This window comes from Octopus bimaculoides, chromosome 3 (assembly GCF_001194135.2).
Source record: "Octopus bimaculoides isolate UCB-OBI-ISO-001 chromosome 3, ASM119413v2, whole genome shotgun sequence".
NCBI classification, from domain to species: domain Eukaryota; kingdom Metazoa; phylum Mollusca; class Cephalopoda; order Octopoda; family Octopodidae; genus Octopus; species Octopus bimaculoides.
In genome coordinates, this window is record NC_068983.1 from 46,708,254 (window position 1) to 46,722,436 (window position 14,183).

The following is a 14,183-nucleotide window of genomic DNA, read 5'->3' on the forward strand; positions in this document are numbered from 1 at the left end:
AATAAATTAAGTACCAGTTGCATACTGAGGTCGATCTAATCGACTGCTCCCCCCTCCCCCAAAATTTTAGGCCTTGTGCCTAGAGTAGAAAAGATTATTATTATCATAACTATTATTATTGTTATTATTATTATTATTATTATTATTATTATTATTATTATTATTATTATTAATGCAACGAGCTGGCAGAATTTTTAGCATGCTGGGTAAAATGCTTAGCAGCATTTTGTCCATCTTTGCATTCTGAGTTCAAATTCCACTTAGGTTCATTCTGCTTTCATCCTTTCAGGGTCAATAAACTAAGTACTAGCTACATACTGGGGTCAATGTAATTGACTTTTCCCCTCCCCCAAAATTTCAGGCGTTGTGCCTGTAGTAGTAAGGAATATTATTATTATTATTATTATTATTATTATTATTATTATAATCATCATCATCATCATCATCATCATCTAACTATACTTTTATTTGTATTTTTAAAATTGATTCTTGTTTTTATTTTTTATAAGTTTATAAATGATAGGAAAGCTTGGAGAGTGTTTGTGGCTGGATGAGTGAATTTGATGTTGCTTAAAGAAGTATGGAACCAGCATACGCTGCCAGGCCCCGCTGCTGATATTGGGGGTTGCGTTCTATGCTTTGACCCGAGCATAGAACAGGGCTGGGAAATGAATGGAATGCCTGGTGTGTGTCTTGTTGTGGTCGCCCCCTCTCAAAAAAAAAATGGGGATTAGGCCTGGGTACATAAAAAAAAAAATATTAAAAATTTTAGTTTTCTTCTCTAATTTCTCCCTGCTCTCCCTTTTCATTTTCCATTAAAATGAAGAGACCTTCAAAGTAATGACATCCATTCTACAACTTTTAAAAGTATCCATAGTAATTTTTTTCTTTTACCATTTCTGGAACATTTTTGATATGACATTCATATTCTATTTATTGTTTTCTTTCAGGTATCCAGAAAGTCTTGAAGATTTTTATAAATCACGATTGGATGGCACTTTTGATGAAAGCAGAGCTGGCAAGAGGATGAAATTGCCAGTTCCAGAAACATGGGAGACCCAAATTTCCTCACATGGCAACAAGGCTAGTGTTTGGCAATCTCTGATAGGTTAGTATTTTGAAGTTTGCTGGTCTGTTTGTTCTCTAACCTGGGAACAAATTGCTTGATCATCTTTTCATTTATATCACTAACACCACCTCCACCATTTAACATCACTTTTTCCATGTTGGCAGGGGTTGGTCAGCCAGAGAGCTGCTCAGGCCCCAATTGTCTGTTTTGGCATGGTTTCTTTGGCTAAATGCCCTTCCTAGTGCGAAAATTATTAAATGCCACTTTTCCATGCTTGCATGGGTCAGACAGAATTCACTGAAGCAGTTATTCTATGGCTGGATACTCTTGCTGTTGCCAACACTCACCTGATAAGCATTTTGCCTATTGTGTTAATGGTTCTGCCAGCTCATTGCATATTAATATGCACAATAACTAAATGAAAACATTACAAATTTTTTAAAAAATGTATTGATAATCAAGTCACTGTCATTGTGGTTAACTTTGTATAACATTTTAGCATTTAAACTGACCACATCCAGCCCAGCCAGGTCCAGCCTCTCACACCTACCCTACAATGTCATTCTAAAAATAAACAATCACATTACTGAAATCCCAAAGCTACATGATAATGTATGATTAATGCAAAACAAATGTGAATAAATAAGCATTGAATTTGACAGAATAATGTCTTCTTTTCCTTCTTAAATTTCATTAGATCATAGAAAATTACCATATATGGCTATGCTGAGGAATATCAGAAATTTGATTACAGCAGAGATCTCAAGCAAACATACACGGCTCGTACTGCAAAAGTTGTCGGATGAGGTATTTTCATTCATTTTTATTTCATTTTGTTGTATTTTAATGTTGTTTGTTTTTCTTTGTTGCTTTTAAAATTCTTCTTTGTTTTGTAAAATTCTGTCATAATATTAAGTGGTACCTGTACCAGTGGAGGACTAAGAGCACCGTCTGAGCGTGCACGTAAATAGCACCATTTGAGCGTGTTCGTTACCAACGTCGCCTTCCTGGCATTTGTGCAGGTGACACGTAAAATACACCATTTTGAGCGTGGCTGTTGCCAGTACTGCCTGACTGGCCTTTGTGCCGGTGGCACGTAAAAGCACCCACTACACTCTTGGAGTGGTTGGTGTTAGGAAGGGCATCCAGCTATAGAAACTCTGCCAAATCAGATTGGAGCCTAGTGTAGCCATCTGGTTGGCCAGTCCTCAGTCAAATCATCCAACCCATGTTAGCAACGATGATGATGATGATGATGCCTCCTGAAGAGGTTCCACCTACATTCTCTGTGCACCATTTTAAATATCCACTGCACAGGAGTCCTTGAGAAACCCAAAACTATTATTATCAAGGCCATCCTTATGAAGACACAGCTGTATTGGGCAGGGCATATCTTCAGAATAGCAGACCATTGCTTGCCAAAGAGGATAAAGGCCTGGCAAAAAATGCTGCTTAGTATTTTGTCCATTGTGTTAATCATTGCCAATTGGAGAATTGTCTTTTGGTTGTCAAAACAACAGTACAAAGACATGCTGCAAAAGATGACCCCGAAAGTTAGCAACATTGACCTCTCCCAGTGGACCACTGAGGTAGCTGACCACAGTGTTTGGCTCCTCACCATCCAACAGCCTAACAGTGCATTTGAAGTTAATTGTTGTATTAGCAGGAGGAGAAAAGAGCTCAGGGAAGGGGGTGTACAAGAGTGGAGTGAAACACAACATGGGCAAAACCAAGCACAACATGGGTGGAGCCAAGCACAACACGGGCAGAACCAAGCACAACTTGGGCAGAACCAAAGTACAACAAGGGCAGAGCCAAGCACAACATGGGAAGAACCAAGCACAATATGGGTGGAGCCAAAGCACAACACGGGCAGAGCCAAACACATCATGGTGGAGTCGAAACACAACATGGCCATTTCTCTGTAGCTGTTCTGTGTAGATCTGCTAATCTTGGATCAGTCACATTTACCATCAGCATGCATGGAGGTAGATCTGACCCTTAGGTGTCTTTGTATCAAAGTCATCATCAAGATTACTGATTACATGGGTATAAGTTCAGCTCTTGCCACTGTCATTGCAGTCCTTTGTCATCTCATCTGAAACACTCAACTTCCCGAGGTTGTCCTTTAGTACTTTGTTCCATGTCTTCTTGGATCTCCCTCTTCCATAAGTTCCCCTCCATATACATACATACATACATACATACATATATATATATATATATATACACACACACATATATATATATAATATACACACACACTTATATATGTATATAATTGTTATGTCTCAATGCTACTGCTATCTAGCACCTTTGGATGATCTCTACTCAACTGCTACACAACTGCTACTCGACTGCTACTCAACACACCTACTATGGCCAGACTATCTCTATTTATATGTCTTGGGAGATCTTACTCCTTCGTCTGGGGGCGTTGACACAAAAATGATATAACATAATACTATATACAGTAATCCCTCGACTATCGTAGGGGTGTTACATTCCAAAACACCCCCACGATAGGTGAAAATCAGTGAAGTAGAAACAGTACTGTATTGTATACTTTTTTTGTTTTTATTTTCATAATTTGTATATATTCATTTTAATATAAATGCAAAACAACACCATGGAGGAATTAACATAGGCTGAAATACTAAACCACGATAGGTGAACCGTAATATGGTGAAGGATTACTGTATACATAATTTTGTTAAATTTATTTCTACACATCTATATAAAATTATAGCCATCACTGATTTTTACTACAATGTTTTGTATCGAGATGTCAGATGTAACCAAACAATGAGAACAATGGCAAAAATGGCTAATGAGTTTATATGCATATATGAGTGTATATACATACCAGCTCCAGGAATGCATTTAATATGTAAATTAGCATGTCCAATAACTTACCTCTGCAGTAGTTATATAAGCAATGTGTTTGGAGGTGAGAATGGATTAGAAGTGAAAGCAATGCTCTGACTGAATTAGTTGACAACCAGATAAAAAAAAGGTAAAGACTCCCTTTGGTCATGAACGACCATGGGATTGCACCTAGAAAGGTACCCTCTGAGGCACTAACCCAAGCAAGGTTGTTTATGGAAGACCAGCAGTCGCCCATGCATACCAGCCTCTTCTCTCCATACCACCGATGTTATTCAAAGGAAAGGCAAAGACTGATACAGTTTGGGTCTAGTGATGTCAAAACTCATTTCTACAGCTGAGTGAACTGGAGCAACATGAAATAAAGTATCTTGTTCAAGAACACAACACACAGCCCAGTCCAGGAATCAAACTAGCAACCTTATGACTGTGAGCCTGATGCTCTAACCGCTAAGCCGTGCACTTCCACCAAAATAAGCAGTATGCAACACACAAAATAATGGAGTTTCTGTTTTTATTTTAGAATAACGTAATCCACAGTAAGCAGCTTCCAACGCAGTTCTTCAGTGCTTATGCTGTTTTAGAACAAATGGAAAAGGATTTAAATAATGCATCAGATGGTAAGCTTTAATCTTTTGTTGTTTACTTATTTCAGTCATTGGACTGTGGCCATGCTGGGGCATTGCTATGAAGGGTTTTAGTTGAACAAGACAACCCCCTGTTCTTATTTTAATTCTGGTACCTGTCTGTTTAGTTTCTTTTACTGAATTGTAAAGTTATGGAGATGCAAACAAACCAACACTGGTTACCAAGTGGTGATGGGGGATAAACACAACCACAAAGACATGCACACATACATACATACATATACACACACACACACACACACACACATACACACACAAACACACACATACAATGGGCTTCCACACAGTTTCCATCTATCAAATTAATTCACAAGGCATTGTTTAGTCCGGGGCCATAGTAAAAAAAAACACTTGCCTATGGCGCTGTGCAGTGGAACTGAACCTGTAACCACATGGTTGCAAAGCAATCTTCTTAACCACACAACCATGCCTGCATCCTATAAGCTTTTGTTTTATTTTTGTTTAATTTTAAACCTGGTTAGGAAGGCCATACTTGTGAGTTTTGCTAGGGCCTTCTGTGGGGTATGGGTCTTCTTGAGTTCTCTTTGTTTCTGTCTAAATGGTCCTTGTGCTGTTAAGGTCTTCTTGGAATGTCTGTTACCAGGTAATCTTGGGTCAACTTTTTTGTCTGTTTTCCCACTTCTTGGGTCCATGTTATTGCATTCTTTACATACAGAGTGGTTGACAATCACAAAAAACAACCTGACAGGTGATGCTGATACAACTCCATGATGTTTCAAAGTGCCTCACAGAAGAATTTCTTCATTTGTGATTCTGTCTCTACCAAAGATGTCTCTCATAGACTTCTTTGTTTGAACATGTTCAGCTTCTTGGCCATCTGTGCTGTCGTTTTCCAGAAGAATTGCACACTATACAGCTGGGTCTTCTTTGTTGTTGTCCAGATTCGGTACATGACTTGGAATATGCTTCTGCCCTGTCAATTCTTATTTCTTTATTGCCCACAAGGGGCTAAACATAGAGGGGACAAACAAGGACAGACAAAGGGATTAAGTCAATTACATGGACCCCAGTGTGTAACTGGTACTTAATTTATCGACTCCGAAAGGATGAAAGCAAAGTCGACCTTGGCAGAATTTGAACTCAGAACATAACGGTAGACGAAATACCGGTAAGCATTTCGCCCGGTGTGCTAACGTTTCTGCCAGCTCGCCACCTTTCTGCCCTGCAATTTTGCTGTCCAACATTACTTGTCCAAAGTGCCCTGCAGTGGGATCAGATCTGAAACCACATGGCTGCAAAACCAACTTCATAACCATACAACCATGTCTGTATATTCATATTTGTTTCCCCTCAGTCGAAGGGTCTTGTCTTGTGAGTTACTTGATGACTTTGCTAGTGCCGGTGCCACATAAAAAGCATCCAGTCCATTCTGTAAAGTGGTTGGCATCAGGAAGGGCATCAAGTCGTGGAAACCAGGCCAAAGCAGACAGTAGAGCTAAGCCTAATCTTCTAGTTTTCTACTTCCTGTCAAACTGTCCAACTCATGACAGCACGGAAAAGCAGATGTTAAATATGATGATGTTGATGATGATTTCATATGGTGAATTAAATTTTTCTTAATTTACAGGAATATCATCTGCAAAAAAACGGAAGAAATGTGTGTAAGTAAATTATTTTTGTTTTTTTCTCTCTTCTGGTTTTGTTTTTTTTTGTCTTTTTAGCTTTTTACACACACACACACACTATATTTTTAACCCTTTAGCATTCAGATTACTTTGTCAAATGTAATGCTTACTTATTCACATTGTTTTGAATTAATCATGCATTTTCTCCATAGCTTTGAGACGTCAATGATGTGATTGTTCATTTTCAGAATGACATTGTAGGATATGTGTAAGAGGCCAGATCTGGCCAGTTTAAACACAAAGCTGGTAGAATATTTAGACCTGATACGACCAGTTTGAATGCTAAAGAGTTAAATATGTAATTATTTGTTCATAAGTTTTCTTTTCAGTTGTAATTTATTAATTACCCTGCATGCATAACCAAAAGCAGGGTATTGTAATCACTTGTCTGTCTGTTTATCTGAGTGGTTGCAAAATTACTGGAAAATGGCTGAATGGATTTTCACCACATTTGGCAGAAATACTCATTGGGCAAGTGGCTCAAAATGATGAACATTTGGTTTGATTATCTGAAACAAAAAATAAAGTCAGACTTACAAATTTCCCAATAAGCAAGTGGTCATAATATTTTGTTCACTTTCTTTTTCATATGAATCGACCCTCGTCTGCATGTGTATCGATCGTGGTGTACCTATGCATGTAGACACATGTGCATACATACATATATAAATACATATATAGACATGTGACTGTGCGTGCGTGTGTATGTGTGTACAGTGATGGATTCGAGGGTTTCTCTTTTACTCTTTTTACCTGTTTCAGTCATTTGACTGTGGCCATGCTGGAGCACTGCCTTTAGTCGAGCAAATTGACCCCAGGACTCATTCTTTGTAAGTCTAGTACTTACTCTATCAGTCTCTTTTGCTGAACTGCTAAGTTACGGGAACATAAACACACCAGCATTGGTTGTCAAGCAATGTTGGGGGGGGGGGGAGAAACATATACACACACATACGTACATATATACACATATATATGACGGGCTTCTTTCAGTTACCGTCGACCAAATCCACTCACAAGGCTTTGGTCGGCCCGAGGCTATAGTAGAAAACATTTGACCAAGGTGTCACGCAGTGGGACTGAACTTGGAACCATGTGGTTCATAAGCAAGCTAAAACTTTATTTCTTAATTTCATTTATAATGGTGATACTTTAAAAAAAAAAGAATCAATTCAGTTCAATTAAAAAGCATGGGTAAGCAAAGCATTGTAAGCCTCACTATAATTTGCAAAAAAAATTATCTGCGTACAGTGAATGCATCACCCTTCCAATGCCTTTTTTTTTGCATTTATTATAGTCTTTTATCATTTTAGTTTTAATCTTCCTTTCAAAATTTCCTCTGACATATTTTTACCTTCAGGACTAGTTATTCAAAAGAGACTTTAGATACCTACAAAGCAGCAATTGAGAAGGCCATGAAGCTTGCTACTAACCATAACCTGCGTCCTGTCAAAGGAAGGACTGTTATACTTTGCAGCCTGGTTGATGAAGGGTCAAAGAAGACTGTTTGCAAATCAGCGAAAGGATTTGGAAAATCATGGACTGTAAGTAAAAAAAAACATTTTAATATTTTCCTTCCATTTATTTTTATTATGTATCATGAAGGAGATGATTGTGAATACCTAAATATTCTGCATTCTTTCTTGGGCTGAAAAAAGTGATGCATACCCAAAGGTTTCATCATCATAGTTTAACGTCCGCCTTCCATGCTAGCATGGGTTGGACGATTTGACTAAGGACTGGTGAAACCAGATGGCTGCACCAGACTCCAATCTGATCTCGTAGAGTTTCTACAGCTGAATGCCCTTCCTAACGCCAACCACTCTGAGGATGTAGTGGGTGCTTTTACGTGCCACCGGCACGAAGGCCAGTCAGGCGGTACTGGCAACGGTCAATCTCAAAATGGTGTATTTTACATGCCACCTGCACAGGAGTCAGTCCAGCAGCACTGGCAACGACCTTGCTTGAATGTTTTTTCACATGCCACCGGCACAAGTGCCAGCAAGGCAACACTGGTTGTTATTATTATAGCTGGGTTCCAACTTGGGCCTTATTCTCCTTTCAATAGCTTAATACTGACAGGGGCCTCATACTCCTCTTATAGATTGCATTTCCTTATTAGTAGAAATAGGCTCTCCATCAGTGAGGCAGAAATTGCGGGATCCAATGAACCAGTTTGTTGAAGCTTGCATCCACCACATACCGACCTTCTGCAATTCAAAGTTGGGATGTTTTATCATTGAGGTTTTCTCCTCTAAGTATGTTTGGTCCAGGACTGCTTATTTTTATATTCACAGCTAACCTTCATATCTGAAAGCCTTTTCCCTATCTGCCACCTGGGAATCTTGTGGATGGAAGTTTCTCTCCACACCAGGGGTTGCCAGAAGTTGGTTTAGCTCTTTAGGGATTCTCCCTTCAGATTTTCTGTAGGGGTTCACTTCCTTAGCCTTTCACACACTCGTGTGTAAGCAGAAGGAAAAAATGCTGTAATCTTTATCCAGACTGAAGAGAGAAGTGGACACACAAGGATACTACAATCTTCAGATTAAAATGGATGGATGATACCCAAAGATGTACTCTTTCTTAGACTAGAGAGAGTGGAGAACATTCAAAGATACTATGATCTTTTGCAGATTCACTTGTAATCTAGGATGTTTGAGTGATGACTCACTTGTATTCTAGAAGGTTTGGGAGCAAAGGTTCACTTGTAATCTAGAGGGCTACGGATATCCAAAGATGAAGCAGTTTTTCCCAGAGTGAAGAGAGTAGATTCCTAGAAATACTTCAGTTTTTTTTTAGATTTAAGAGAGTAGTGGCTACCCAAAACACAGTAGTTTTTCCAAGATTAAAGAAGGCATCCAAAAATGTTGCAATCTTGCCCAGACTAAAGAGGGTGGTGATTACTGAAAGACGCTGTAATTTGTCCCTCATTAGCAATGGGGATACAATTGATGTTTAACTTGAGCTTCAGTTAACTAGAATATGAGATTGGGTCTGGTGGGAATGAAAGCCTGGTCAGGAAAAAAGTTCCAGATGCTTGCAGCATTTAGAAAGGAAAATTGGGAAGTGTATCCCAAAACTCAAAAGAGGTCAGCTGTCGTCCTCCCTCTCCCCTCCTCTCCTTTCCCCGAGTGATATTCATAATCTGTCACAGCTGTCTCTCATCATAAATACATGTAACTTGTCTACTTGAGATGTATAGACTGAATGCTAAAATATTAAAAAAGCAATTGGAGGACGAATGGAAAATTTAGCACTTCTCATTTTTGTTTTTCCACAGAAACAGCAAGTGGCTGTATTGTTGGCTTTAATGTGCAACTATGCCTGTGAAGCCTGCGAGATTGTGCTCTGGAAGAAAGACTGTAAGCCTTGTGTTGCAGATGTAAAACCAGGAACAATTCTCAACAATGTTGGTGAACTTTTGGATTCAGTTGTGGTAAGACTATGAAAAGGATCTTATTTTGAGATTAGAATACATTTTTAGTCAACCATCTCTACTATGCTTTCTCTTTCTTTCGTTTTCAATGATGCGCAATAGTTATATTACTAAACAAGGCACTTTATCTTTTATCTTTTACTTGTTTCACTCATTTGACTGTGGCCATGCTAGGGCACCGCCTTGAAGGGTTTTAGCTGAACATTCATTTGAGTAAAAATTCTTCAAAGTGGTGCCCCAGCATGGCCAAGCTCTAGTGACTAAAAATGTAGCAGATAAAAGAAAACGTATATATGTGTGTGTGTGTGTGTGTGTGTGTGTGTGTGTGTGTGTGTGAAAGTTGTAAACAAATTTTACTATCATGCAAGCAGGTCCTTCATTTCCAATCTCCCATGAAAACATGTCTGACCATGGGAGCAGGAAACAGGTAAGGGTCGTGACAAGAAGGGCATCTGGCCATAGAAAATCTGCCTCGTCAAATTCCGTCTGACCCATGCAAGCATGGAAAAGTGGATGGTGAAAACGATGAAGTGAATGTGAAGATCAGAGTCAGTCATATTGGTTATTTCCTGGATTTGATGGCGAAGGCAAGGGAGGCTACTTTTCAAATCTCTCTGCAAATAACTGATTGAAAGATGCTGCCTCATTGAACAGCCAATGCAATTAGTACAGCAATTAGCATTCTTTTCTAGGAGTTTATTAAACATTTGTACTCACACTCGTGCGCACATACACATGGCAAGTCTATGAGGTAGCATTTACATCAGTGGTTCTCAACCCTTTTTTCCCTATGGACCCCTTTGGTTCCTATTTTACTTAAGTGGTCCCTCATAGCCATTTGATGTTTGAAAAAATCCTATTGTATTTTTATAATTATTGGGTTGGGGCATAATTATTGCGGCTATTTTTCAACAAATTTTCTTCAGCAAAATCAATAACAATATTTAACAAAAATATCTTTAAATGATAGTTTGATCGTCTGCCAAACAAACGGGAAGCAGTAATTGAAGTAGATGGTGAATATGTTCCGGAATAATCTTTTAAAGATGTTTTTGCTACATGTTGTTATTGTTTTTGTTGAATAAAATTTGTTGAATAAAGGCCGCAATAATTATGCACCAACCCAGTAAATATTATTAGGAATTGTATAAAAATAATTAATAAAATATTTTGTGCATTGTAGAAGTATAAAAACTTTATTGCACTTAAACTTTAACAGCAAAATCTTACAGGGAACTCCAAGAGTCATATGGCCCCTGGTTGAGATTTATGTGCTTGCTAGAAATAGTACAAATCTCTCTTTACCTTTACTCATCATCATCATCATCATCATCGTTTAACATCTGCCTTCCATGCTGGCATAGGTGAGATGGTTTGACAAGAGCCTGTTAGGCAAAAGCCTGTACCAGACTTCTGTAACTGTTTTGGCAAGATTTTTACAGCCTGGATGCTTTTCCTGACGCCAACCACTCAGGAAAGTGAACTTAGTGCTTTTTATGTGGCACAAGCATAGGCGAGGTCAGTTTTGGCAAGGTTTTTACAGCTGAATGCCCTTATAAATGCCAACCACTTTACTGTGTGGACTGGGTGTTTTTAAGTAGCACCTGCACTGATAGGGTCACCAAGTAATTACAAGACAAAAAAAACCTATTTTGAGAGAGGAGGGGGCATTGGAGGAGATGATTTTGTCAATGATACAGTGGCAGAGGGCCAATAGGACAGGTTTGGAGAGTGTAAGGTATCTTAAAAAAGAAGGATGGATTCATTAGCTTAAAAGACATACAAAACAGAATAGAATGGTCACAGCCAGAAAGCTGTTGGTTGTTGATTAGTTCTACCAGTGTTTACTTGGGGTTTAACAACAGATAAGGAAGGTTGTAATTGATAATGGATTCTTAGATATTATACCAAAGTAAGAAACAGAAGAGAATATTGTATTTCAGATGATGTCTTTTATGAAATAGAAGAAAAATGAATAGAAAAACAAATATGAAAGGCAGGAGAAAGAGAAAAGAAAAAATGTACTATACCAAAAGAAGGTATCTACTCACGTGGCATAACATGTCTCAGGTCGAATGAAAGTCAAGATGGGAAGGTGGAAAGGATGTCCAATTGTCCTATTCCACTTTCCAATTTTCATTTCACCTGAGATGTGCCATTTGAATGGCCCTTTCTTTTTTATATCAATATTAGGGAAGTTGTGCAAGAGGGAGAACCCAGGAAGACATGGGGTGAAGTATTAAAGGCTGGTCTCAAAACACTAAACCATACAAACCTAACAGAGGACCGAGACCCTAACAAAGGACACTGAACCTAACAGAGGAACGAGATATGTGGTGCATTACTGTTTTTGAGAAGACCTGCCCACCACTACAGAACTGAGATCCTAAAACCAAAGTGCCATGTAAAAAGCATTGGTGTAGGTGTTGGTGCCACATAAAAAAAAACATTGGTGTTGGTGCCACTTAAAAAGTATGTAAAAAGCAAGATGGTACCATGTGAAAAGCACCCAGTACACTCTGTATAGTGGTTGGTGTTAGGAACGGCATCCGAACATTGAAACCAAACCAAAACAGATTATGGAACCTGGTGTGGTCCCTGGCCATGCCAGTTTTTGTCAAGCTGTCCAACCCATGCCAGCATGAAAAATGGTTATTAAATGTTGGCAATGATTGATGGTGTTCATTTTTCTCTTTTTTTACAATATCATACATTTTTCCTCTTTCTTTTTGCTATTGTATATCATTCCCTTTTTCTAATGCTGTTTTCATTTATTTCTTTTTCTTTGCCTTTCAGGTATCATTTCCACCAGTAGATTCCAGCTTCGAAGAGGTAAGTAAAGAATTTGTCATAATTCTCCAGTCTTTTACCATATTGCTTTCCAAACAATTATTATTGTCTCTTTTATATTGTCTCTTTTGAGAGGACATTGGTGTTTCCTTGGCGGAGGTTTGTGCTCTGTGAGTGCTTTTGTTATTATTTGAATTTCTTCATTCGTTACTTCTGGATATATTCAGCCAGGAAAGCTGAAACAACTGGTTTCATTTGTCACACTCATTTGTGATAAATAAAATATGAAAATAACTGTGTGACTAAAAGCTAGTTTCCCAACCATGTGGTCTTGAGTTCAGTCTCACTGCACAGCACCAGGGACAGCTGTCTTCTGTTTTAGCCCCAGGCCAACCAAAGCCTCGAAAGTGTAATGGGTAGATGGAAACTGAAAGAATCTCATCATATGTGTGTGTGTACCCTTGTCTTGATGTCATGTGATGGTTGTAAACGAGTATCATTGTCATGTAAGTGAGGCTGTTTGTTTCCAGTCTTCTGTGAAAAGTATATCAGGCTATGGGGGAAATATTATCTTGCATGTAAACAGGTGATGGTTAGCGACAGGAAGGGCATCCAATTGTATGTATAAAATATGCCTTCAAAAATTCCATCTAACTTTATGGCAACGTGGACGTTGAATGACGATGATACTGTAACAAACAAACAAGGCCAATTTTTCACACCTTAGTTAAATGATTCACTTATCTTCGAGAGTTATCTCCCTTGAGCTATATTGATACTGCAAGTAAAGGCAGTCTCGAACGCAGAACGGCTGTGAAAACTGCTTAGAACCGTGCTACTGAAAGTGGTGGTCGCAGACAGGTGCCGGTCGGCAAGCCGTCAGCTGCCGGTATGTAGCGAGTTTCCAGAAAAGAAAGAAACATTATAAAATGCTTATGTAATATTGTATTATTTGTTTACAAAATAAATAAGGTAAAAAAAAAAATTGTCATCTTTTATTATATCCTTTATATATATTGTTTCCGATATAAATCAATATTACTAAGCAATATTACCCGTCCTTGGCACATTGGGAGTGGGGGAAGCTGCCGGTACACCACATCAGATAGTTTGAGAAGCAGTGGGTAAGAAGATCAGGGAAAATGCCCTTGGAAAAAAAAAAAAGTGGCCAGCAAGCTGTTACAAAGAATTGAACCCTGTGCCTCTCAAATTCTGCATGTATTCAGTGTTTGAGACTTCATCTCTTTTCTGTAAAATACCAACTCAGTGCTTTGAAGTGTGCTTATAAATACTGCAGTTACTTGCCAGGACTAGTTTATTAAGTGTAATGTTGATTTGTGTATAGTTTCATAATTAATAGTATCTTTTATTGTACCAAAGATGGTATGTGGCTTGGTGGTTAGAGTGATCATAAGACTGGAGTTTCGATTCCTGGACTGGGCGGTGTGTTGTGTTCTTCATTTCATGTTGCTCCTGTCCACTCAGTTGGTATGAGTAATTCTGCAATGGACCAGCATTCTGTCCAGGAAGGAATATACATATATATTTTGAACGAGGTCGTTGCCAGAGCCGCTGGACTGGCTCCTGTGCAGGTGGCATGTAAAAAACACCATTTTGAGCGTGGCCGTGGCCAGTACCGCCTGACTGGCCCTTGTGCTAGCGGCACGTAAAAGCACCCACTACACTCTCAGAGTGGTTGGCATTAGGAA

General features: G+C 38.7%; 1 protein-coding gene across 1 annotated transcript in view; it reads left to right on the top strand.

Moving 5' to 3' along the window:
• LOC106875605 (telomerase protein component 1) overlaps window positions 1–14,183 on the top strand; it is a 214,501-nt gene that overhangs the window by 27,330 nt on the left and 172,988 nt on the right. The window contains exons 10-16 of the mRNA XM_052966744.1: window positions 951–1,108; window positions 1,767–1,876; window positions 4,479–4,575; window positions 6,191–6,224; window positions 7,609–7,792; window positions 9,529–9,684; window positions 12,481–12,516. Coding sequence (XP_052822704.1) covers window positions 951–1,108; window positions 1,767–1,876; window positions 4,479–4,575; window positions 6,191–6,224; window positions 7,609–7,792; window positions 9,529–9,684; window positions 12,481–12,516 — 775 coding nt within the window. The remainder of the gene's footprint in view (window positions 1–950; window positions 1,109–1,766; window positions 1,877–4,478; window positions 4,576–6,190; window positions 6,225–7,608; window positions 7,793–9,528; window positions 9,685–12,480; window positions 12,517–14,183) is intronic.